This window comes from Arachis hypogaea, chromosome 13 (genome assembly GCF_003086295.3).
Source record: "Arachis hypogaea cultivar Tifrunner chromosome 13, arahy.Tifrunner.gnm2.J5K5, whole genome shotgun sequence".
NCBI classification, from domain to species: domain Eukaryota; kingdom Viridiplantae; phylum Streptophyta; class Magnoliopsida; order Fabales; family Fabaceae; genus Arachis; species Arachis hypogaea.
In genome coordinates this window covers 11180675-11203007 of record NC_092048.1, presented here as the reverse complement: position 1 = coordinate 11203007, position 22333 = coordinate 11180675, and the positions used below count along the sequence as shown (strand labels likewise).

The window sequence follows — 22333 nt, the reverse complement described above, 5'->3', positions numbered from 1 at the left end:
ACTGTGTTTGATTTAATCTAAATCCGACTCGAAATATAGACCAAGTCTAATTTTTAGACCCTAACTCGATCTTAGACCTGATGAAACCTACGCACCTTCGGGGCTAATTTTTTTATATTGATTAAATATATGTGTAATACATTATTATTGGAAGATTAGGTGTTTTTTTTTGATATGGTATTTTATTCAAATCGGACGGTCCGATTTGTTTGAAGAGAAAAATAAACTACAAATCGGAGGGTCCGTTTTGTATTTTGTATTTTGTATTTTTTATTTTTTAAAATAAAAATCGGACGGTCCGATTTCAACATTAATTTTTTTTTTTTTCGAAATCACAAATCTGACCGTTCGATTTGTACAACCCATACCAATGTGAAACACACCTCTACTCACTAAATTAGTGACCCGGGCTATGGCCCGAACCCGACCCGAAACAATGACCGGATCTATTTTTGAGACCCTTACCCGGCCCTAAACCCGATGAAATCTCACTAAATTAGTCCCTAAAGTGTTCGGAATCGGGCCAGATTTTCGAGTCGGACCGAATTATGTACACCCCTAATTGCCATTAAGAATTAATTATAAATGATATATTTTGTCATCTATACTAAATACACTTTAATTTAATTAAGAGACTAATCATAGTAAATAATATATAAATAAATAATATTACAACACATAGTACATTTATTCATGTCAAATATGTCACACATCACTGATTAATTCGTCATTATATTATTACATGTGACTAAACTATAAAATAACATGTGTTACTAATTATCTATATTATCAACAACTAACTAATGTAATACATTTTTATCGATTTCAAAAATATAATTAATGCAATTAAAATCTCATAAATGATTTTAACGCAGGAAGTAGATACTATTTTGGTACTTATTAACTCGAAAAAAGTAGCTATCGATTTAATATGACCCCCAAAAGCTGAAATCATAGAAGTAGCAAAGAGCAGAGCAATGTCATTGATCTGTTTCCTACTTTGGAATAGGTTCTCTATAGTCTACGGAGAGTTGGAGACAAAACAACACATGTTAACTTTCAATTCAACTAAGGTGAATGCGGTTTGTTCTCCTTTTTTTTCCTTTTGAAAATGTGACCGTGCCGGAGTATCCAACATTTTATTTCAAGCTTCAATAGTATATTTGAACAAACATTTAACCTTTTTGGCATGTGATATTCCTTTGCCCTTGAGAGAAAAAAACAAAATCAAAAAACAAAATAGAAAATTTAGCAAGTATTATCTGCTACATTTTAAGTGAATATACTATTAATAAACTAATATTCCATATAGCACAAATATAAATTCATGAATGCTCTTAGCAGTTTTAATTGGTCAAATCCAGTGCAAAATCGACTAAGTTACATAAATCTGCAATTGAAAAAGTTTAAGCCAGTTATTTTGAAGTTAAATTTTAGCCACACCTTATAACTATTAAATTATGATTATTGTTGTAATATTTTGTCATATATGTACATGAATATAATTTTGATGTACCGTATGTGTATTTAATTACGTAACGTGATATCAGTAAAAATAATTACTTTCATATTGACCACATGAATGATCATCCAAAAGAACGAATATGATTGCACGACTATATAAAACACTTTATACTATTAATGCATCAAAATTAAACTCATATATACATTATTTATTAAAATGAGATTAAATATCATTTATATATATTTAACTAAAATTTAAAACAAATTACTCAACTAATATAAAATTAATTTAGTAACTAAGATAGAATTATAGAAGCACAACTAACACAAGTCAAAGTACCGTCTAACCTAAAAAATCTAGTCATTACTCATTTGCAGGGTAAAAACTAAAAAGTGTAACGTGGAAGAAATCCGAAAATTTAGAAGATGTCGGGGACACAAGTGTCTTTTCACACACCTCATAAAAAGTTTCCCTATCGGTCCCTCCTTCCAATGCAGTCCCATTCCTTAAATAGTGTTCAGCCGCCGCGTCACTCTTCTCTTTTTCTCTTCTCTCTCACTCAACACGTTCCGGCATCTGTCGCCGGAGAACCACCGTCGAACTAGCCGGAACTTAAATGCTATTCGTCGAAGCTCGTTTACTCATTTTCTACTGCAGATAGTAATATCTATTCATTATTATTATTTATTACTACGTGCATGTCAAAACGACGACGTTTGGTGAACGATCGGAGGGAAGTGGAGAAACGGCGTCGTATGATGTAGTTTGATTAATTGATCGGTTGAGAAGTGGTGGTGGTGGTGGTGGTGGCGGGGGAGGTTATGGAGAGAAAAGTGGTGGTTGTTGTGGCGGTAAGCGTGGCGGCGGTGGCGTGTGGGATGGCGGCGGCGGCGGTGGGATGGAGGGTGAGGAAGAGGAGGGAGTGGAAGAAGGCGGTTAGGGTGGTGAGGGAGGTGGAGGAAGAGTGTGAGACGAGTGTGGAGAGGCTGAGGCAGGTGGTGGACGCCATGGCCGTTGAGATGCACGCTGGTTTGGCATCAGAAGGTGGCTCCAAGCTCAAAATGCTTCTCACACATGTTCATAATCTTCCTAATGGGTAAAAATCATTTCTTTTCTTCATTTATTTATTTATTTTTTCATTTTTTGGTTGATGGAACTTTGTTTTTGTTACTTATAGCTATTTGATTGGAGAATAATGTACCACTCTTCCTTCATTTTTTTTTCAATTCTTTATTTCGTGAACCCTTTGCTTGTTTTATTTTTATTTTTGATAAATGTATATTAATAATATTACTGAAACGAATTTACTTCTTGTTGCTCTTAATTAATACCGCCCTCAATTTTTTATTAGTCTTTTATGTATCCTTTTTTTATGCTTGTTTATGAGCTGTATTATATTTATAACTAGTTCATTTATTTTGTTCTTTGAGTTTCTTCTCATTGGTGTAGATGAAGTTCTTGCATTATTATTACGTCTTAGAACTGGTCAAGTAGGATTTTTTTTTTCTTTCTCTGGTGTACATATGATAGCATTTACTTTTTCAACAGAAGCATTTATGGTTTTGTACTATAGTTACACTGTTCTGAGAATTTTGACATGTGATGCACGGTTCTGAAATTTTTGAAAGCGTTTACAGCATCCATTATTATGTTTTAGTTGATGATACCTTTATAGTTATTTTGATCATTGCTGGGGAAATATGGGTAAAAGAATTCATCATGTGAAGTTTGGAGATGGTGCTATAAGCATACACAATGCACTTAGCAACTGTCATTTTCACTGTCAACATTTTATTTGCATCTTGTCCCTATGATGTTGCATGAGAGTTAAATACATAAGTAATATATAGTTATAATTTTTTGGATCAGGTCTGAAAGAGGAACATATTATGCACTAGATCTTGAAGGTACATATTTTAGGGTCTTGAGAGTTCATTTGAATGGTCAACAATCTGCTATCTTGGAACATGAAGTAGAACTACAAACTATTCCCCAACATCTATTGACCAGCACAAGCAAGGTGACATAGTTTATCCTCCATAATTTTGGTGTTCTATGCTTCTTTTATTATTATTATTATTATTATTATTATTTTAATATAGTAGTATCTAATTAACTGATTTTGCTTCTTGAAGGATTTCTTTGATTTCATTGCTTCTTCATTGAAAGAATTTGTTGAGAAAGAAGATGATTCAGAGCTTTCAGTGGCCAGAAGAAAAGAACTTGGCTTAACGTTTTCCTTTCCCATCAAACAAATATCTGTTTGCTCAGGCATTTTAATAACATGGACAAAAGGGTTTTCCATTGTAGATATGGTTAGTAAGTTGACATTTGAAGCATTTTGTGCATGGTTGTTGTTTCATTGTAATAGAACTTGATCACTATCTTCCACTAGTTATTTGTGCATGCTTAATGGTTTGTTTATGTTTTATCTTTTACGTATTCCCTCCTTAAGTTAGAAAATTGATGTGAAAAAGCTATTCAAATTGGATTGGCTTTTTATTTCTTTTATTTTTATAGTAGTGAAATAAAGATGAGTTTCATATATTTGAATGACATGCAATGCATTAAGTACCAAAAAATGTTTTGTTGTCAGGTAGGAAAAGATGTTCCTGCATGTTTGCAAGAAGCCTTGGTACGAAAAGGCCTAGATTTGCGGGTAGCTGCATTGGTAAGGAAGTAATTTCTTTGTCTAAGATTTCGATCCATTTTGCATTTTGTGTTGTTACCACTAGAATTTATTTATTTATTTTTATTTCTTTTTCGTATTATAATACTCAAATGAGATAAAGGATTGCACTTAACATGTTTAAATTTTGTGAAATGTGAACTGTTGCAATAATGTTTATCTTTACCCTTCCCTCTTCTGGAATCTTTGATGCCAAGCCCAGGCAATTGTATTATGTTGCATATCAACATTGCTGGCTATTGTGATTATGCATGTCATTCTATAGTTGCTTGCATTTTTCTTGGGAATGGACATAATGATTTTCAACATGCTAAGTGCTTTGTTGAAATTTAGAGTGAATGATTCATTTTTTTATGATTTATGTAAAACTAGCCTTTTTTATTAGGTTTGATTATTTACTTGAAATGTGATTGTGTTCATTTTAATCAGGTTAACGACACTGTTGGAACTTTAGCCCTCGGACATTATCATGATGCTGATACTGTGGCTGCTATAGTGATCGGGACTAGTACCAATGCTTGTTATTTGGAACGAACCGATGCTATTATTAAATGTCAAGGTCTTCTCACAACATCAAGATCCATGGTAATATATACATCATCATTCTTTTGTTATTTTCTTATTTGTTTTGAAACTTATTTCATTAACCTTTATGTTAATTAGGTTGTGAATATGGAATGGGGGAACTTTTGGTCCTCTCATTTACCAAGAACATCATATGACATTGATTTAAATGCTGAGAGTCCTAACCCAAATGATCAGGTTCATATTCTGTTTCTCCTGAATCAATCCTGTTGCCCAATTGATTTGTCACGACTCAAATTTTCAAGGTCTAATTGGATGCAGGGCTTTGAGAAGATGATATCAGGAATGTATCTTGGCGACATTGTGAGGAGAATCATTCTCAAGATGTCATTAGAGTCAGATATTCTTGGACATATTTCTTCAAAGTTTTCAATGCCTTTCATACTGAGGTTTGTCCTTTATATCATTCATACATTGATTATCTTAATCATTTTGTTCATATTGATAGTTATTTTATAACAGCGAGACTGTGAATTTATATAATTTCATTCAACTATGTCTTTGATGCAACTTTAGTACTCCTATGATCGCCGCTATGCACGAGGATGATTCTCCAAATTTGAGAGAAGTAGAAAGAATCCTGAAAGACATCCTTGAGGTAAAACAAGTTAGATACCATATATTCGCCCTTAAACAATTCGAATGTCTGTTACCCTTATCTAATCATTTTTGTGTTGTCTTAGATTCCTGATGTTCCTTTAAAGGTAAGAAAACTCATGATGAAAGTATGTGGGATTGTGACTCGCCGAGCCGCTCGGTTGGCAGCAGCCGGTATAATCGGTATCTTGAAGAAGATTGGTAGGGATGGGAGTGGTGGCATCACAGGTGGAAGGAGAAGTGATATGAAAATGAGAAGAACAGTTGTGGCAATTGAAGGAGGCTTGTATTCTAACTATACATTGTTTCGAGAGTACTTGCATGAAGCTTTGCATGAAATATTGGGTGAAGATATTGCTAAGCATGTAATTCTTAAGGTTACTGAAGATGGATCAGGTATTGGTACAGCATTGCTTGCTGCTTCACATTCATCCAATAATGTGGATAGAATATAGCTGCTATAATTATATATTCTTTATTTATACATATAGCCCCTGTAAATTAGATTATTCTTCTTCTTTTTTTATTAATTATTATTCTTATTTAATCTCTGTATAAAGGAAGATTCTGCCTATTCTTTGTTAAGGGATAACATTATTCTTGTCATTTATTTATTTCACTGAGAAGTGTTTAGGATGAACATTCTTAATCATTTGAGATGATTTGGATGAGTAGAGCATGTGGTAGAGAAGATTGAAGGGTATTTTTATCAATCATTTTCAAAGTTTTATATTTCCACCTAAAGTTTTATAAAGGTGCCCTTTATAATTATAAGTCACATTCACTTCAGTTATCGTTCTTTATTGGCTTATATAGCGGTCAATTAACACTTCATGATTCTTCAATTATCCATATATTAATGAATTTGGTATTTTGGGCAAAGTTGATATATAAAAGAGACATGCAATGATATATTAAAAAGAATTCAAAGAAGATATCCATGGAGCACCCAAAAATAAATATGGGTTCATCCTTCCTCTTCTACAAAGCAGACATACAAAAGGGCCTTCTCTAAACTAAGCTTCATAAGACTCCACCAATGTTGCTGTTAAAGCTAAGCACTTGTTGTTTTGTACAACTTCTGTACCATCTTCCTGTATTCTGTAGAACATATGCAAAAATAATTTTAATAACCCTTGCAACCCAATTGTAGTTAATCACTCATGTCATATAGATGAATTGGACCAATGCTTGTTACCTTCTTGATTGCTCCAAAGCTGTGCTGCTTGTGGATTTAGTGGTGAACTAATGTTTGGCTCTAAATTATGAAAAAAAAAAAAAAAAAGGACTTAAACAAGAGAATCATAAACAAAAAAGCACTCTTCAAAATATGAATCCAGTGTCATTATAACTTTGCCAATAATTACCTCCAAGCAGACTTTGTATGGATAGAAGAATTGTTCTAACATCGTAAGCAGATGACCATTTATCCTATGAAAAAAAAAAACAGACAAAAAGATGACATAAGTTTGTGTCCAACTACATTAATTTAACAATTAGTAATTAACCACAAAAGAATTTTTTATTTTGGTTTTCCCAACATGGTATCCTTTATCAAGCCACATCAATGACAAAAAGATGACATAAATTCGTTGTGGATTTGAGCATCATTTAAAGGTCTATTGCTAGTCAACGAGTTGCTGTATATACAATGTGAAATTCAGACTCCCGACACTTACTTAAGTGGACTATTGAACTGACTACTCGACAAACCAAATTATTTACTATAGAAGACAGTTATTTGAAACAAAAACACTTAAAAGTAGTATGAAGGGAAGGACCTATGTTATAAAGAGGTAGGGCTGTGAGAAATTTTGTTAGTACTTATGAGTAAAACTTATTTCATCCCCTTGGTCTTATTAAATATAGACCCTAAAATTCTTCTGCATTAGTGCATGAAAATTAAATTCATATAATATTATGGAGAAACATAAAATTAGTGCATGAAATCAACATTTGGATGATACCTGAAGTATGTCCAAGCAAATGTTGCCATGAAGATCAAGATTGGGATGGAAGCAGGTAGTTTCAAACTTGACTTTAGGAGGCTTGAAAGGATAATCATTGGGAAAAGAGAGTGACAACTTATACTCAGTTCCTTCAAACACTGTGTCCTTGCTTCCTTTAATTGTCCCTTTCCATAACATTATGTTGTCCTCTTCCGGAAATGCAGATATACCACAATCTCCACTCATCTGTCCCACAAAATTAAGACATTAATTAATTATAGAGTTCCTCGAATAAAGAGAATAATGGAACTTTGTGTTTGGTGGTTACCATCAAAGCCATCAATTCAGACTGCAACCTGTATGTTTGTTTGTTCATGATGAGTTCAATATACAAGGAATTAGGAGTTAGATAATAGAGAAGAGATTAGAAAGAAAAGTGGTTGATGGATTTGATGTGAGGAAGTGTACCTTCTAAGAACAGAGTGAGAATCAACGGTCTTTGTAGGAGTGATGTTGGGCTGTGCAGTTTCAGTGTGAGTGTGGACATTGATGATGGTGTTGGTAGCCATAGTAATGGAATTATAGAACTAGATTAATTAGTAAATGATAATGTTATTATTGTTGTTGATTGTTAATTATTGCTATGAGAGAGGAAGAAGTAGGAGGAGAATATGAGTGAGTGAATTGAAGTGAAAATGAAGAGTGAGTTGGGTTAAAGAAAGAAGAGAGTGGGTGGTAGCCGTTGTGGGTTTCAGGAACATCAAGTTACCAACATAACAGAGGCTAATTTGGGATAGCCATATATTCATTCAAAGAATAAGAACGTTATGCAACACACAAAAATAAAAGGCGCCGTTTGCGGAGCGTGTCGGATTGGATAACCCCCTCTCTGCCTTTTAAAGCAAAAGAGAAAAGAAAAAGCCCTGCCTTCCTATAGATAGGAGCCTCATTTTTTTTAAAGGATGATCCAATTAAATTTAGTTGAAAACTCACGTTTCTTTGATAATGTAGTAATACATATGTACGTAAAACTTTTTTACATGTTTATTTAAAAGTTTAATTTAATGTAAAGATTTTTACTAGTGTGATAATATATAATAAAATATAAAAATACTTATTTGATAAAAAAATATTTTTATGACATATCTAAACATAAATTATTTTTATTTTTTTTAAATTTTATAAAAAACATTAAAAAAAACTTTTTATAGAAGCTTATCCAAACCAACTAAAATATTTTGAATTCAAGAAATACCGCTCCACTCTAAAGGGACACAATAAAAATAAACAAGTAAACCAAATGCTAAAGCATTCCCATGGGGCCATGAAATCTGCTCAATGATTTACCATTATAAATATACTCCACCTTAGCCTCTCATCTTTTCATGTTATTATTCAGTTATTCACAATTATATAACTTAAGTTGTTAACTCGCAGCATAACTATATTTAAAAAAAAAAAAAGAAACCACAATAAGGTTAAAATGTAAAACACGTCAGTCCATCAAAATTATTCCTAGCAAATATGATTTGTTAAGAATGATATTCAATTAATAGGCATTTCACAAAACAATTTTAGATCGCCAAATTATTTTACTCCTTTCACCACATGGACTCAATACTGTTTAATAGATTAAATATCCTCTCATATCTGTTGGGACTTTGAACTTCGGGACATGACCATTTTTTTCCTTTAAAGCAAACACGAGAATACTGCAAATAGATTTTGGAACCCAACGGGAGGGTTAAGAAAAATCAAACCAAAGTGGTGACACCAACTTTCTCAGACAGGCATCACTGCAAGAAAAAAAAATCTATTACAGAGCAATATTCTATTTACTATCTGCTGTGATAATCATATTATGTGTTCTAAGATCTGCTATGATTTATATACTCCATTCCTAGTAGAAAGTTAACTCCAAGACACCATAAGAATTCCCAGTAAAGGAAAAAAAGACCTACACTAAAGAATGCCACTACAATGAATTCTAATGGGTTAGAACTTAGAATACCAATGATGAATGCAATTGGTGTAAGAACTCTATGGCGTCTCTGCATTACAGTTATCTTCAGCCTTTTTGGCACTAGCTTGTCATTTCGTTATTTTCATACCCTCCTCCAAGATTGTTGAAACTGAAGGCACAAAGTTGAACCATGATCACGAAATCATTCCTTCCACAGTGACCCTCTAATTAGAAACACTCTTCTATCCTTTTTTTACAAAAAATTATAAAATGTGGCACCTTATCTTGCAGGAAGAAAAACTCTACAAGAATGTGGCATCTCATCTCCAACCATGCAAAGCAAATCATCATACCTGGAATGAAGATAAACAATTGTAAGTATCTTACAGATAGCGAGAATTCATCACTTTTTTTCCCAGAAGCAATTTTCTTAGAATTGAAGAGAATATACAAAATAGACAAGTTAAATCTATCTCAGATCGGATATATTCACAATCATCAAAGCCATTCAAAACCAAAAGATTAATCATACTATCAAGCATGCGCAATATACATATTTTTTCACAAATAAATAAAAAGCATACATCCTGGAGTGTTTGTTCAAATATTTATCTCAGAAATATATTAGTGCTAGAAGTGAGTCCCGCCCTCTTGAATAGTTCCAGAAAACGAATACAACGCAACTAAATTGCCCAAACTCAGCAAAGTAATGCTTAAGTTATCAAAACTATAATCAAGTTACGCATCAAATCATCTAAAGTACAACTAATTCCAGAAGCATGTACAAATAGATTGAATAGCTAAAACATCTATTTAAATATTTAATGTTTCAAAACCTTTCAATGTGCAGTCACTAAGCCTAGACAAATTTTCAAACATTTCTTTGCTCAATTGAGCTTTTGTCATTCCACCTTCTACGTAACAAGGTCAATCAACAATTTGGGCTTAAATATGGCAAACATACCTCAGTTGGAAACTGGAGAGATACAGAATTTGATAGTTCCTCAGCACACTCTTTAGTGCTGTTTCCAGTGAGAGACAGTGCTTTACATGTCATATGGGGGCAGATCGGAGCATGCCTTTGAAGACAAACATGACACTTAAATCCAATTAATTGTCTGGAATTCTCTACAGTGAGCCCAACAGCATCCCCATGATACCAATCTGCATCATGACATGTGTTCAGAAGGCACGACAATATCATAACAAATGAACAACAGACAGGCGATATAATGCTTAACAACATAGTACAAATACACTTAAAAGATTTGTCCATAATTTGTAATAAGTCAGCCTCTTCTTTTCCAATTCAACCCTAAGCCCCAGAGGGAGAAATCAAACAGAAGAATAAAAATTACCTCCACATATGTCACAAGCAATATAATGTAATTCGGGTCCATCTCCAGAACAAATGCCACATTTAGGATTATCAGTGGCAGCAGAAAAACCCTCAGAGGAGAAAACATGCTTTTTTTCCCGAAACAACACTACCCGTTCATCATTTGGCTTTCTAGACAACCAAAGACCATTATGCCAGTAGCTGCTACTAACGTTTGTTCTTTTCTTACAAACAGTAGTTGGCATACACTTCTCTTGCTGAGCAGTAGTTTCTTTCGGCTTCTGATTATTTGCCTTCTTTGATTTATTTTGCTTCCCCTTTTTACGTCCAACTTTCTTTTTACTCTGAATTCCTTTTTTCCGCCCTCCATTCATTTGATTGTACATGTACAAGGATTTGGCCTTCCTAGTAGAACGACGAAGTGGTACACTTGGTGCGATCTTCTTATTAGTTTGAGATTTTGCCTTCCGTGCCTTACTCAAAGCCCTTTTATTGCCTTTAAGGCTCACCGACTTACTAACTGAGGGAGTATTTTTACATGTCTGTGATTCAACCTTCTGCTGTTTAGAGTCAACTCTCTTTCTTTTTGAATTAGTTTTAGTCTTTGCACGCATCCCACCCTCGCATCTGTGACATGAATATGTGCATTTAGTAGCCCTTGTGCCACTACATTTCCTTACATGCTTCTTATGAAAATATCCTACAAATTACAATACAATGATCAGATGTTTAAGTACTACAATAGTTCGTGAAAAATAATAAACCCAAAAGATGTAGAAAAAGCATCAGAAAGAGCATATGAAAACAAAAATCAGTCCTTGGTAACACACAAAATACAAACTATGCTCATGTTAATGAATTATCATTAGTTCAAAACTGAATAAAAAATAAATACTGATAACAATGAAATTTAATTTGTTCTCTTCAACTTCTTTTATTAGATATGGACCAAGACAAGTGTTGGCCTCTAAATATTACTAAGGTCAAGTAAAAGTTACCATAGTTTCCAAATTATATTAGAATTTAATATCTGAAACTTTCTATCTTAGTAAATCAAATTCCATGTTTAGGGCTTCCTGCTTATCTGTTTCACTTTCGATTTATATTCATTGCAGAAGATGACATTCATTAATTAAAAAAAAAAAAACATAGCACCACGAAAGGCAATTTTCCTCGCTCTGTGTGTTATGAGCTTTGTTTAGTCATTTTCCCCTTCTTTCTTTTAAAAGTATTCTGTGGCAAGTGTTGGGTGTGTCCTAGATCTTTGACTAGGTTTGTCAACTTTGTCCCGCTGGATGAGGATGGAAGCCAAATCTTCATGGTATTGTACAGTTTATTCCTTTTTTTTTTTTGTTGTTGTATTCGTTGGAACATAATTCTTATGTCTTTAAAGTAGATCTTGTGGGGTAGGATTAGGCACTGTGCTATTGGTTTCCTGTGCATAATCGTTTCAGTGATGTCATTTTTTGTTTGTTCTACATTTCGAGGATCCTTTGTCCTCCATGCATTTTACTTCTTTTATTTAAAATAAAATAACATAAAGGAAAACCCCTGTATGGAACATGTTTGAAATGTTATATGGCATGCATCCAGAGTTGCCATTATAAGAAACTAAATGAAGATAACCTATGACGTAGCACACATGAAAATATAATTTGAATTAATTACTTGAAGGTGGATAGCACAATTCTCATATCAATTTTTAGGGAACTTATGGGGAGATATTTCTTTTATTTCTTTAGATGAAGGTTGGTGTGTCCTAGATGTTCAGTTTTGAGGGCAGCTCTCATGGTTTCTGAAGGAGAGCCTAAACCCACAATATGGTGCTTTTGGCAAGAGCAGACTTTCTGCATCTTTAAGTAGATTTCTACCACATCAAATGGATTGGGTAAGACTCAATAACCTGTATCATTTGGTGCAAAGCTCACAATCTAAGAAGTTTCTCTAACTGAGCTTTATTTGGCCGGAAAACATCCTTACATTGATATTTATTGTTCCTCCTCGCTTTCTGTACTATCACTTCATCTCAATGAATTCATTCTATCAAAAAGTTAAGTGTTTTAATATTTATTCTTTGCAACATTTGTGTCACAAATATAAAACCAAACTTGGGACCTTCACCTAACAACTTAAACTTTTACAAGGGTAACAATTTTGGCTTTCATGTTACGAATTAAGCTTACAAAGAGTTGTTCATTGAAAATTTACATAACTCAGGATTTGCCATCCAAAGCAAATTTATGCACATTGTTAGACTTGGCAAAACCCAACCCTAAACTTTGGATAAAAAAGGAAAATATCGCTCTAGTTATAATGAAGGAAACTTTGCTGACATGCATAGTTGTGGTAGTCAAAATTGCAATTCAAGTCATACAATCATAGGATTCTACGTGTTTTCATTGTTTCTCCGATCTTGTTCCTAACTCTAAACTTGATCTATTGGATTTAAGGTAATCATGTACAAGCTTGTAGAGATTTTGATTTGTGCATTTTCACTGCATGTGACCCTTCTAATCGTATGCGACTTCTAGGTCTAGCAACTGAAAATTTATCCCCGTCGAACCTAGACATTCACCCAGCAGCCACCCACATTAATGTTCTCACTTCTTCTGAAGCCTATTCACTGTGACCTCACAATGTTTTTCTCACTTGAGTAGGCAATGGGACCATTTTTTGTGATGCTAGTGACAAAGCTGGGGGAGCAATTTTGTGAAGTTGTGGGTGGGTGTAACTTGTACAATTGTTGGTTCTATCAATTGTTTGTTTTTGTCTTACACTACCTGAGCTAAATGGTATTACATGTTTTTGGCTTCTAATGTAAGGTTTGTCTTATGCCCAGAGGTTTTTATTTTATTATAAGGCTTGTAAAGAATCATACAACCTCAAAAGACAACAATATATCACAATGTTCTATAATTTTATATTTTTTTTAATTATGTTCTTATTATGCTTATATATGTTACTATATAAGTATCTATATACTAGTGAATAAAACTACATGCAAAAGATAGAAGCTTCCATCTCGTGTTACGATTCCATGTTTGACATTTTTTAACTGTTATTGGGTCAGGTAAGGTTTATATAGTAAATTATGGACATATAGTCAACTATGCTCCAAATCTATCATTGACATATACTCGATATAGAAGCATGTATTTTATTCAGACCTTATAACTCCATAGAGACCAACGGCATCAGTTAATCTATATGGTCAATTCCACTTAGTGAAATATACGTAATTATCTCCATATAACTTGGCCATGTTTTAAACAATTTTAGGGTTGTCACTTTATTTTTGTCCATAAATTGAATCTTTTTATCACTATTGTCAAATTATTGAGCAGTCTTTTATATTTCTTTACGTTGAACATGAAATTATAAAAAAATGAACACCCCACTTTAGTTAAAAAGAGTATGTTGAGATGTCACTGAAAAAACATGACTAAACACTTCTGCTTCTCTATACTTTGTCAATAACATTGAAAAAAACTGTACAGCAGATTTGACAAGCATGTTTATGACTACATCCATATGCTAGGACATTGAATGATGACAATACAAGATTCGGTGAGATACCACTTAAAGCCACAGTAGTGGAGAATTAGATGGATAAATTAAAAGATATATGTGAAACAAATTAAAGCCTATGTGCATTTCAAAATCAAGAAAAATAAAAAGACCATATTGAAAGGACAAGAACACACCTTTGCAATATTGGCAGCTCACAGCATCCCTGCAATTTTGAGATAAGTACATACATAAGTAAGCAACAAATTAAGAAATTAATAAGGAAGAAACATTTCACTGCACTTATCAAGATGAGTGAATACTGCAAATACCTGATAGGAACATCTTTGTTGCAGTGCCCACACTGATGACAATCAGATCTTTCCAGTCTAGAAAACAAATATGGAAATCCTCTTTGTTGAGGAACCTTCCTATTAACTCTACCAATCTCAATAGTTTTCCCAAGTTTCTTTACATCGGACTTCCGAATGATTCTTTTTTCCTCAAAATTCTTTAAAAGATGCATGGGTAAATAAGATTCTTCCAGCCAATATTTTTTTCTCTCACTTGAGGGTTCTTCCAACACAGAACCATGTTTGGTAACAACATCAGGAATAGCCCTTCTCTTCCCAAAATCAATAAGGTACTTCACAGATTTCCCTTCAGTGGACTTCCTGCGTACAATTGCTTTCTTGAACAGTCTAACTGCTTTTCTAGATTCCTTGTCCAAGACATATTGAGGATGGCTATTTTCAATATCACGCCACTTTATGTTTGAATAAAGCTCTCTAACCTGAAAATATGGCAAAATCAACAGCGGATTACAACTCGTAATTATTTCATTACGTCAGAATTTCATCAGCTTCTACCAATTATAAAAGGCCAGTGTGTAACATTCAAGGGAAGGCCACAGCTGATACATGCACAGATTTTCCTGTTTCCAATATATTGGAATATAACGTTTACCCCTATCTATTTTTATCAGGTAACCAGAGTGGGAAATTCGTGCTTGGATTCCATGGGGTGAAACCAAGGTTGTCAAGTGTATAGTTCCTAGATGAGAATGGACAAGGGAGCTAGGAACGTACAATGTAGTGTCATAGCATGAAATGGGAGTTCCAATCTATTTTATAAATACATATGTACTTGCACAAAACAAAAATTCTAAATATAATCATAAATCCATTTGAAATGGATGATTAATGTCATAATATGAGTTTGTACAGAAACATCATAATAAAACAAAGGCCTCAATAGTCAATTTAACTAAAACAATAGCTTCTTGTACTTCTAAATGTAAATTCCAACCTAGCAAGTTGTACAACAACCCAGACTTATTGTAAGCCCGTCCAATAGTTTCTCAGCTTTCTCACTGGGGAGAGCCGCCTTCTTAATAGTTTACAAAACCCATTTGGAATCTAAGATATCCTCAACAACCAAGCACTTTGTTGAGACAATAATTAATTAGTGAACAACCAGTCTCCAAATCTATGAGTTCTGTGCTTTTCTAATTTGGAAACAAGAATCCAATAAACTATGTAAACATTCATTTTTCAAGAGTTTCAGTTATTTAATAGTTGAGCAAAAATAAACAGAAAAAACAAGTTGCTCATACCTGTACAGCAAGCTGCTCAACACTTGTTGACATCTCAACAGCAGCCCGCCATGCAATGCATTTGCTTCGCCTAGCAAAATCTGAATTTTCAGGATACAAAATGCCTGGAATCTTTGAGCAACCCCCTGCAAAAATTCCAAATAAATTTACGACAATCATTAAGATGACGAGACATCTTACACAACTACCATACATGAGAACAATTTGCTTACCTTGTCTAGCAGCCTTGGCAACCAATGAGCGGGGCAAACTCTTGCAATTAAACAACTGCCGGGAAAGCTTACCACCTCTCCACCAATACATTCCCAAACCGCTTGCATTGTTTGAAGATGGATTGGGTTCAGCATCAGAAAACCTAGCCCTTTTCTTCCCAATACCATGCCTTGTGCGTAAACTGGCCACAAAATGAATAGCTGATCCCATGGTACCAATAGAATCCACATGCTTTAACCAATCTGCTGCAAAAGCAAAAGGCCGCAAATTGGATTCCAACTGCAAATTTTTATATTAGACAGTGTTAGACAAAATATTGAGGACAACTGAATTCAGAGAACAGTATAAACTCGAAAGCTAGATGATGTTACCCAGCCAACCCAAAAAAAAAAAGATATGCTTCTTTTGTTGCAAGTATCATGACATCATATAAGAAGTAATCTGTGTGTGTGTGTGTGTCTAATAAACATAACAAAAGCCTGTATATTATTTTTATATAAAAGATAAATGACCAATTAGAGAAAGTTAGAGAAAATAGGTAGAAACAATGAGGATTATATTATGTGAAGTCATCATCATCATCAACAAAAAAAAAAAAAGAGAAAACAGAGTAAAAGATAAACTGCTAAAAACTAGAGATTTTGGAAGAACAGTTCAAATATATGGACACCTTTCCCTTTTTCTTGCGCGCGCGTATATATATATAGCAACTAGAAAGAAACAGAATAAAACCCTTACCATGATCTGGGTTTAAAATTCCAATCACTCGTGTACTGTAAAAACAATATTTGAATTAACAGATATCCTTTTCCTTTACACTACCAGCAATGGCAAAAAGAGTATAGAATTTATCAACCCAAGGCTTTAGAATAAAAGACGAGGTGAACAATTATGTCAACCAAATGAGTTTCTACGTTGAAATCGGAGATGAAATGGAAAAGGTGCTGATGCCGGAGAGAAGGAATATCCTTACAATAAGCAATAACTTTTTAGCAGGACGAAGATCACCGGTCTTCATAAGCTCCTTATGCCAAAGATCAGTTTGTTGTAAATTCAACCATGGACCCAACAAAATCCCGCGTAATCGATCCTCAAGGGAGAGAATATGACAGATGATATCCCTGAGATGTTCATTCTGGATCTTGCTGGGCTGAAGTCCACCAAAAGTACTTTCAGACACTTCCCAAACAGGCTTCATGACAGAATTAAACAAGCAATCCCTGTCATCATTTGCAACTTTGCAAGAAAAGCACCACCCACAATTTTCCTTTTGGGCAGCTGCATGCAGGTTTTGAATACTTGGCCAGCAGAAGCTTGTAGATTTCTTCATAATGGCCTTGACTTGCTCTGAAATTATGTCGTCTTCAGTCAATACAATATTCTTATTTATCTTTTCAGGTGACTTACTCATCAACTCGTGTGCAATTAATGAGGCTGTTCGGGCAAAGCTATAATAGTTTACATAGTCTATTCCAAAAGGCACATCAGAGGTATCCTTATCTTCAGGCAATTGGGCACAACTAGCATCCACAGATCTTAATTTCCTCTTATGTTCCACATCTAAGCTAGATGATACCAAAGAACTGTCACCAACTGGATGATGTTTTTCTGGTATCCCTGACTGATTCAAGGACTCATCAGATCTATTGGAATCGTAAAGCCCATTCATTTGAACATTCTCGGTGCCTGGTCTAACTTGTGTGGTATCAGCTGATCCTTCTGAAACAGCACAAGGACTTTCTATAGTTGTTGCTGAATCCAAGCGATTCCCAGCTTTTGGAAACTCTTGGCCAGGATGATTACAACAGTCAATTGTAGATTTTTCATCTAACTTTCTTTCATCAACCACCCGATTATTCACCAAACATGCTTCTGAAAAAGTAATGGGAGCTAAAGATGTCTTCATTGCAGAAGATTCACCCTTGGCACGAAGGTTCTTGGTGGAGCTTTGGTTCAAGACGACCAAGTTACTAGTCTCCACACTTGGGTTAGCAGGGATATCCCAATGCTTGTAGATAGCCGTTAATAAGCCTCCAGACGAAGTATCCATAGACTTTAAAGCTTCAATCACTAAATGTAGATCATTTCTGTGGTAGTAATTGAACAAAGACCCCTCATCAGATGAGTCCGACCTGCAAAAATTTCAGCATGCAAATTAACTTTGATCAGGTACAAACAACATACAAAAGTATAGAGTGCAATGTACAATGACAAGAAAAAAAATGCACTTAATGGTTCAAGATCATTCATCAATGAAACTACACTTAGAGTAAGTTTGCGATAGAAATGCAAGTAATCAGAATGTCATCTAGTTAGATGCCAGGAATCAATCATGTCTGATAAGAAGGGAGAAACAGTAGACCAACCTAGCAAACAGCCTAAAATTACAGCTGAAATCCAAGCCTAATTCCTATAAAAGAACTTATGTCACTTGACAAAGAATATTTGATAACAAAGGCACTTAACAAGTGGTGGGGGCACTGATATGAAGATTACCTAGAAAAGGAAATAAATGAACACTTACACTAACAAGTAACCATAGCTGCTAAAATAAAGACGGCCATGAATATCACTCCCTATCAAATCTGCTCCTCGAAGTGACCTACGTGATTTCATCCATGCCCTGTGTGTGCCAATTGCACACTCAGGGCAATACCAGTCCCCTTCAGGCAGATTGTCACTTGCGATTCCAACACACTTGGAGTGGAATGCAGCAGGGCAACCATCACAGCATATTAAATTACCATCCATCTTGCAAAGGTAGCAGTCATCACTGTTCCAGTCAGTGTCATCTGCAATTTCCTCAGTCAAGCAGGAGCCACCAGACACATCTGTTCCAGCTCTCCGTTTCTTACAAGTGTCAAAATACATATTCTGATCAGAACCAACACTGTTCTCAGTTACCAACGATCTCCTGTTAAGCTCAGACCTTATTGCTTCTGCTTCGATCATATCATCACAGAGATACTGAAGAATCCCAACCTTCACATTCACAGGTTGTTTGTAGTAGTCAGCTGTGAAATTTGAGTAGTTAAGATTAAAGCTAGTTTTAAATCCTGAACCATGAATCAGAAGGTACTCGGCCATGAAAATAGGCCATGTGACAATGTCCAGAAAATCCCAATTAAGATTCCTACACAAAAAGTTAAAAATAGAAAAAATGAAGAACTTATGCAGAGAACACAATTAAACATACTGACAAGTATGACAACAGAAAAATTCAAATTAAATATACCTCAGACAATCAGATGCAGATTGGATACCCTCATTGGAAAGGTATTCCAAATGCTTTCTCAGAGTTTCCAAAATAGAAACATGAATGCTATCAAATAATATACTGGGGGTTTTGGACTTCAAAGCAGCTACAAGATCCTCCAACTCAAATGGACTCAAAAATAATAAAGTGCTGAATGACCTTAAACAAGCATAAATAGAAAAGACTTCAAGAACAGGAACATCATCTAAATTTAAATTTTGGGAAGATGGGGGTAATTGCAACTTCGCCTGACAAATTTTGGACTGTTCATGACCAGATATTACAGTTACAGGTTTCTCTTCTGCCATGGCACTGGTTTCCACGGACACCATAGGATCATCCATCTCCAGTGAGACTATGACGCTTGAAGCATGTTTTCTAGCTAATGCCCGGCGAGAGCTCCTCCTTAAACCTGTCTCTGGGGTGTTATTTAGTTCATCTGCTATTTTTCTTCTTTTCCTTCGACCTCTTCCTTGTTTGCTAAGACTTCCTGTCTCCTCTTGGTCTTCATGAGTTACGACTAAACCAGCTTCGCAAGGACTATCCATTTGCTGAGTCTCCAAAGAAACAACATCTGAAACCTGAAGAGAGCCAACAGCTGCTACATCGCCTCTGTTATCGTTGCCTTCCTCTCCTTCAATCGAACACAAAGAAGCATCTGTAGCTGCATGGTTGGCAGAAACATGATCTACCTCTGGTGTGAAATCATTGGAAACCTCATTCAAATCACTACGAACATCATCAACTTCCAAAGATCTCTGATTAAGATTTGTCATGTCTCCTTGGAGCTGACCCATCTTACCCAATATGGCATTTGCCTCATAAATACCATTGCCATTGGCAACTTCCCCGCGGGTTTCCTTGATATCTTCGCACACCTCGACATTCAAATCAAAATTACATTCCCGCTGCAACTTCCTGCCGCCCAAAGATCCCCCATTCATGCTGACATCATCGTCATTATTGACATCCAAATTCAAGTCAATACAATCTCTTCTCTTTAAACCAACCTCAGTGCCATCAAAAGTCAATAAACCACACCCATCATTAAGATTCAAATCCTCATTGAGATTAATCCCAGAATTCAAATCAAGCTCATCCCTAAGACAACTTCCATTTACGGCTACATCCTTATTCAAATTTAAATCCCCCTCAACCCCAATTTCCCTCCCAAGAGTTCCATCACCCACAATTGACTCCACACTCCCATTCGCATTAGCATTCCCATTTCCTAGCTTTTCCTCAATTCCAAGACCTAATTCACCATTCACTTCCGAATTATCCCTAATTTCACTAACTTCCAAAACCAAATTTCCATTGGCATTACCTGAACTGTCTCCAGCTCCGGCCTTCTTCTCAACACGGCGGCGCTTCTTGGGCTTCCGGCCAACCCGAGTCTTTGGCTTAGCGAGCTCCGGCTGAGCTTGTTGAAGAAGCAAAACCACTTCGTTTGATTCCAGCTCCTCAGAATCGCCGTTGTCGTAGAGGATCTCGACGAAACTTGAAGAAGGGTCGTAGGATTTGACGGTTCCGGTGACAAACCCAACACCTTTGACCTCTTTCTTCACGATTTTGCCCACAAACTCCATCATGAAGAAACTAGGATCATAGCAGGGGTTTTTTGAAAATTGGATGCAAAGGGAGAAGTGGGTAGAGAAGAAACCTTGCTTTCGAATTGGGCACGCACAGAGAGAGAAAAAGGAAGAGAGAGAGGGTTTTTGGGTGGCTTTTATGGTTTTTGGACAAAAAAAAATGTGAGTGTCGTTTGTTTAATGGAAACGAAAGGGAAGAGGGAGAGAAAGGATGCGGAAGGAAGTTACCAAAATCGAAAATGCCACTTCTTTCTCTCTCTTCTCTCTCTCCAAAGTGGGTCAAACCAAGTAGCAGTGCTGGGAGAGAAATCGAAAACAGAAATCAACAAGTGATTTTTTTCCCGGAAAATCAATTACATATATTAGATATCTTTAAAATGATTGTAGAAAAATACTCATTAGAACTTCCTGTTTTTAGTTATCAGCAATATTTTAAAAGTATGTAATTTTTTCTTTTGTCATGAGATTAAAAAAAAAAAGAGAAAAGGAGAACACCAAAAAAAAAAAACAACTCTTACAAATTTTAGATTTCTCCCACTTCAATTGATAAATATTATCAGCAATTTAATTAACATCTCTTTCAATAAAATTAATTTCACGTTTTTCAGGCTTTCAGTTTCAACTCAAGACTTCGATAACTTTAGACACACGTCATAATTAGTGCATAATAATTAGTCTTGGTTATAGAAGAATCGAGTCTCAAAAAAATATAATTTTTTTGTTATGCATGATGCTATGCTCATAGATGTATTTCTTGATCATAAAGTTTTGGGAAGTTCTGGTTTGTCCTCTGATATCACATTGAATCTAAATCTATTATTCATTATCTGAGTGTTTTAGAACCAAGACTACCTGACAGAAACGAAATTTAAAAATAAATGGGCATAATTTTAAAACATAGTTGGGAAAGGGTACGAATTCTAATGGTTTTTTCTTTTTGGCAATTATTTGGTGAATTTAAAAAGATCGTAATAATGATGTTTTCAACCTAATTGGCTTGTGGAACATTGATAAGGTTATAGGTCTTATTAACGCTTCTCACTCTGATTTTCACAAGATCTTTTGGGTATGTTTTACGTGATTCTAAGAGCATTTTAGTTGCGTGGTTGTGTTGGCTTTTTACTTTCTCCATTTATCCTTGGAAGTGAGTGTTTGCAATATGAAAAAGTTTACTTCTTGTGTGAAAATTTGGATTTAAAGATATTATCTGTGAGACAAATTACTTAGAGGTTCTTATTCTTAATAATAAAAGGATTAACAGGATTTAAAAATATGAGTTAAAATATTTTGTTCAATTATTAAATTAATGACTAAAATGATAGGCAAAAATAATAAATTCTGACTATATTCGAATATTTCTCATTATTGTATACCAATTTATTGGTAAGTGAAAGTCAATCAATGTATATATATAAGAAAGAAAAGTACAGGTAGACAATGAAAATACTAAATAATGTGAACGATAGATATATCGGATGTTTAATTCACTAGGTGTGCGGATGGTTATCCTAATATTAAGATTTAGATGGGTAATTTGGGAGTGTAGTGTATTTTTACTTTATT

The 22333-nt window shown here is 34.7% G+C and overlaps 3 protein-coding genes across 4 annotated transcripts; 1 reads left to right on the top strand and 2 right to left on the bottom strand.

Moving 5' to 3' along the window:
• The first annotated feature begins 2182 nt into the window (after window positions 1-2182).
• On the top strand, window positions 2183-6074 carry LOC112737171 (hexokinase-3). The gene is made up of 9 exons (XM_025786940.2): window positions 2183-2561; window positions 3335-3485; window positions 3601-3780; window positions 4062-4136; window positions 4584-4739; window positions 4818-4916; window positions 5001-5128; window positions 5256-5337; window positions 5423-6074. The coding sequence occupies exons 1-9, from the start codon at window positions 2287-2289 to the stop codon at window positions 5789-5791; spliced, it is 1515 nt and encodes a 504-aa protein (XP_025642725.1). The 5' UTR covers window positions 2183-2286; the 3' UTR covers window positions 5792-6074.
• A 151-nt stretch (window positions 6075-6225) lies between these two features.
• LOC112737172 (ubiquitin-conjugating enzyme E2 20) lies at window positions 6226-8156 on the bottom strand. Its single transcript, XM_025786941.3, has 6 exons — window positions 7754-8156; window positions 7614-7641; window positions 7304-7531; window positions 6704-6767; window positions 6535-6594; window positions 6226-6437 (listed from the first exon to the last, which is right to left on the bottom strand). Exons 1-6 carry the CDS (start codon window positions 7852-7854, stop codon window positions 6391-6393), a joined length of 528 nt encoding a protein of 175 aa, XP_025642726.1. The 5' UTR covers window positions 7855-8156; the 3' UTR covers window positions 6226-6390.
• Window positions 8157-9008: 852 nt separating this feature from the next.
• LOC112737170 (DDT domain-containing protein PTM) lies at window positions 9009-21309 on the bottom strand. Of its 2 annotated transcripts, XR_003168896.3 has the most exons (11): window positions 19158-21288; window positions 18447-19055; window positions 16896-18054; window positions 15922-16201; window positions 15710-15834; window positions 14427-14887; window positions 14292-14320; window positions 10607-11287; window positions 10213-10412; window positions 9528-9601; window positions 9009-9417 (listed from the first exon to the last, which is right to left on the bottom strand). XR_003168896.3 is itself a non-coding variant. In XM_025786939.3 (10 exons), exons 1-10 carry the CDS (start codon window positions 20768-20770, stop codon window positions 9596-9598), a joined length of 5163 nt encoding a protein of 1720 aa, XP_025642724.1. In that variant the 5' UTR covers window positions 20771-21309; the 3' UTR covers window positions 9009-9595. The 2 variants fall into 2 exon arrangements, 1 of the variants encoding a protein (XP_025642724.1); XM_025786939.3 differs by having other exon boundaries at window positions 9009-9601; window positions 19158-21309.
• Window positions 21310-22333: the final 1024 nt, after the last annotated feature.

Excerpts from the sequence above, each read along its gene's own strand:
- LOC112737172 (XM_025786941.3), bottom strand. The coding sequence starts at position 7,854 with ATGGCTACCAACACCATCATCAATGTCCACACTCACACTGAAACTGCA. Across the intron at positions 7,642-7,753 it reads TCTCACTCTGTTCTTAGAAG|GTTGCAGTCTGAATTGATGG; the intron begins GTACACTTCCTC and ends ACAAACATACAG. Across the intron at positions 6,768-7,303 it reads TTTGCTTGGACATACTTCAG|GATAAATGGTCATCTGCTTA; the intron begins GTATCATCCAAA and ends TTTTTTTCATAG.
- LOC112737171 (XM_025786940.2), top strand. The coding sequence starts at position 2,287 with ATGGAGAGAAAAGTGGTGGTTGTTGTGGCGGTAAGCGTGGCGGCGGTG. Across the intron at positions 4,137-4,583 it reads ATTTGCGGGTAGCTGCATTG|GTTAACGACACTGTTGGAAC; the intron begins GTAAGGAAGTAA and ends CATTTTAATCAG. Across the intron at positions 5,129-5,255 it reads TCAATGCCTTTCATACTGAG|TACTCCTATGATCGCCGCTA; the intron begins GTTTGTCCTTTA and ends ATGCAACTTTAG.
- LOC112737170 (XM_025786939.3), bottom strand. The coding sequence starts at position 20,770 with ATGATGGAGTTTGTGGGCAAAATCGTGAAGAAAGAGGTCAAAGGTGTT. Across the intron at positions 18,055-18,446 it reads AGCTATGGTTACTTGTTAGT|GTCGGACTCATCTGATGAGG; the intron begins GTAAGTGTTCAT and ends AAATTTTTGCAG. Across the intron at positions 14,321-14,426 it reads AACAAAGATGTTCCTATCAG|GGATGCTGTGAGCTGCCAAT; the intron begins GTATTTGCAGTA and ends TCAAAATTGCAG.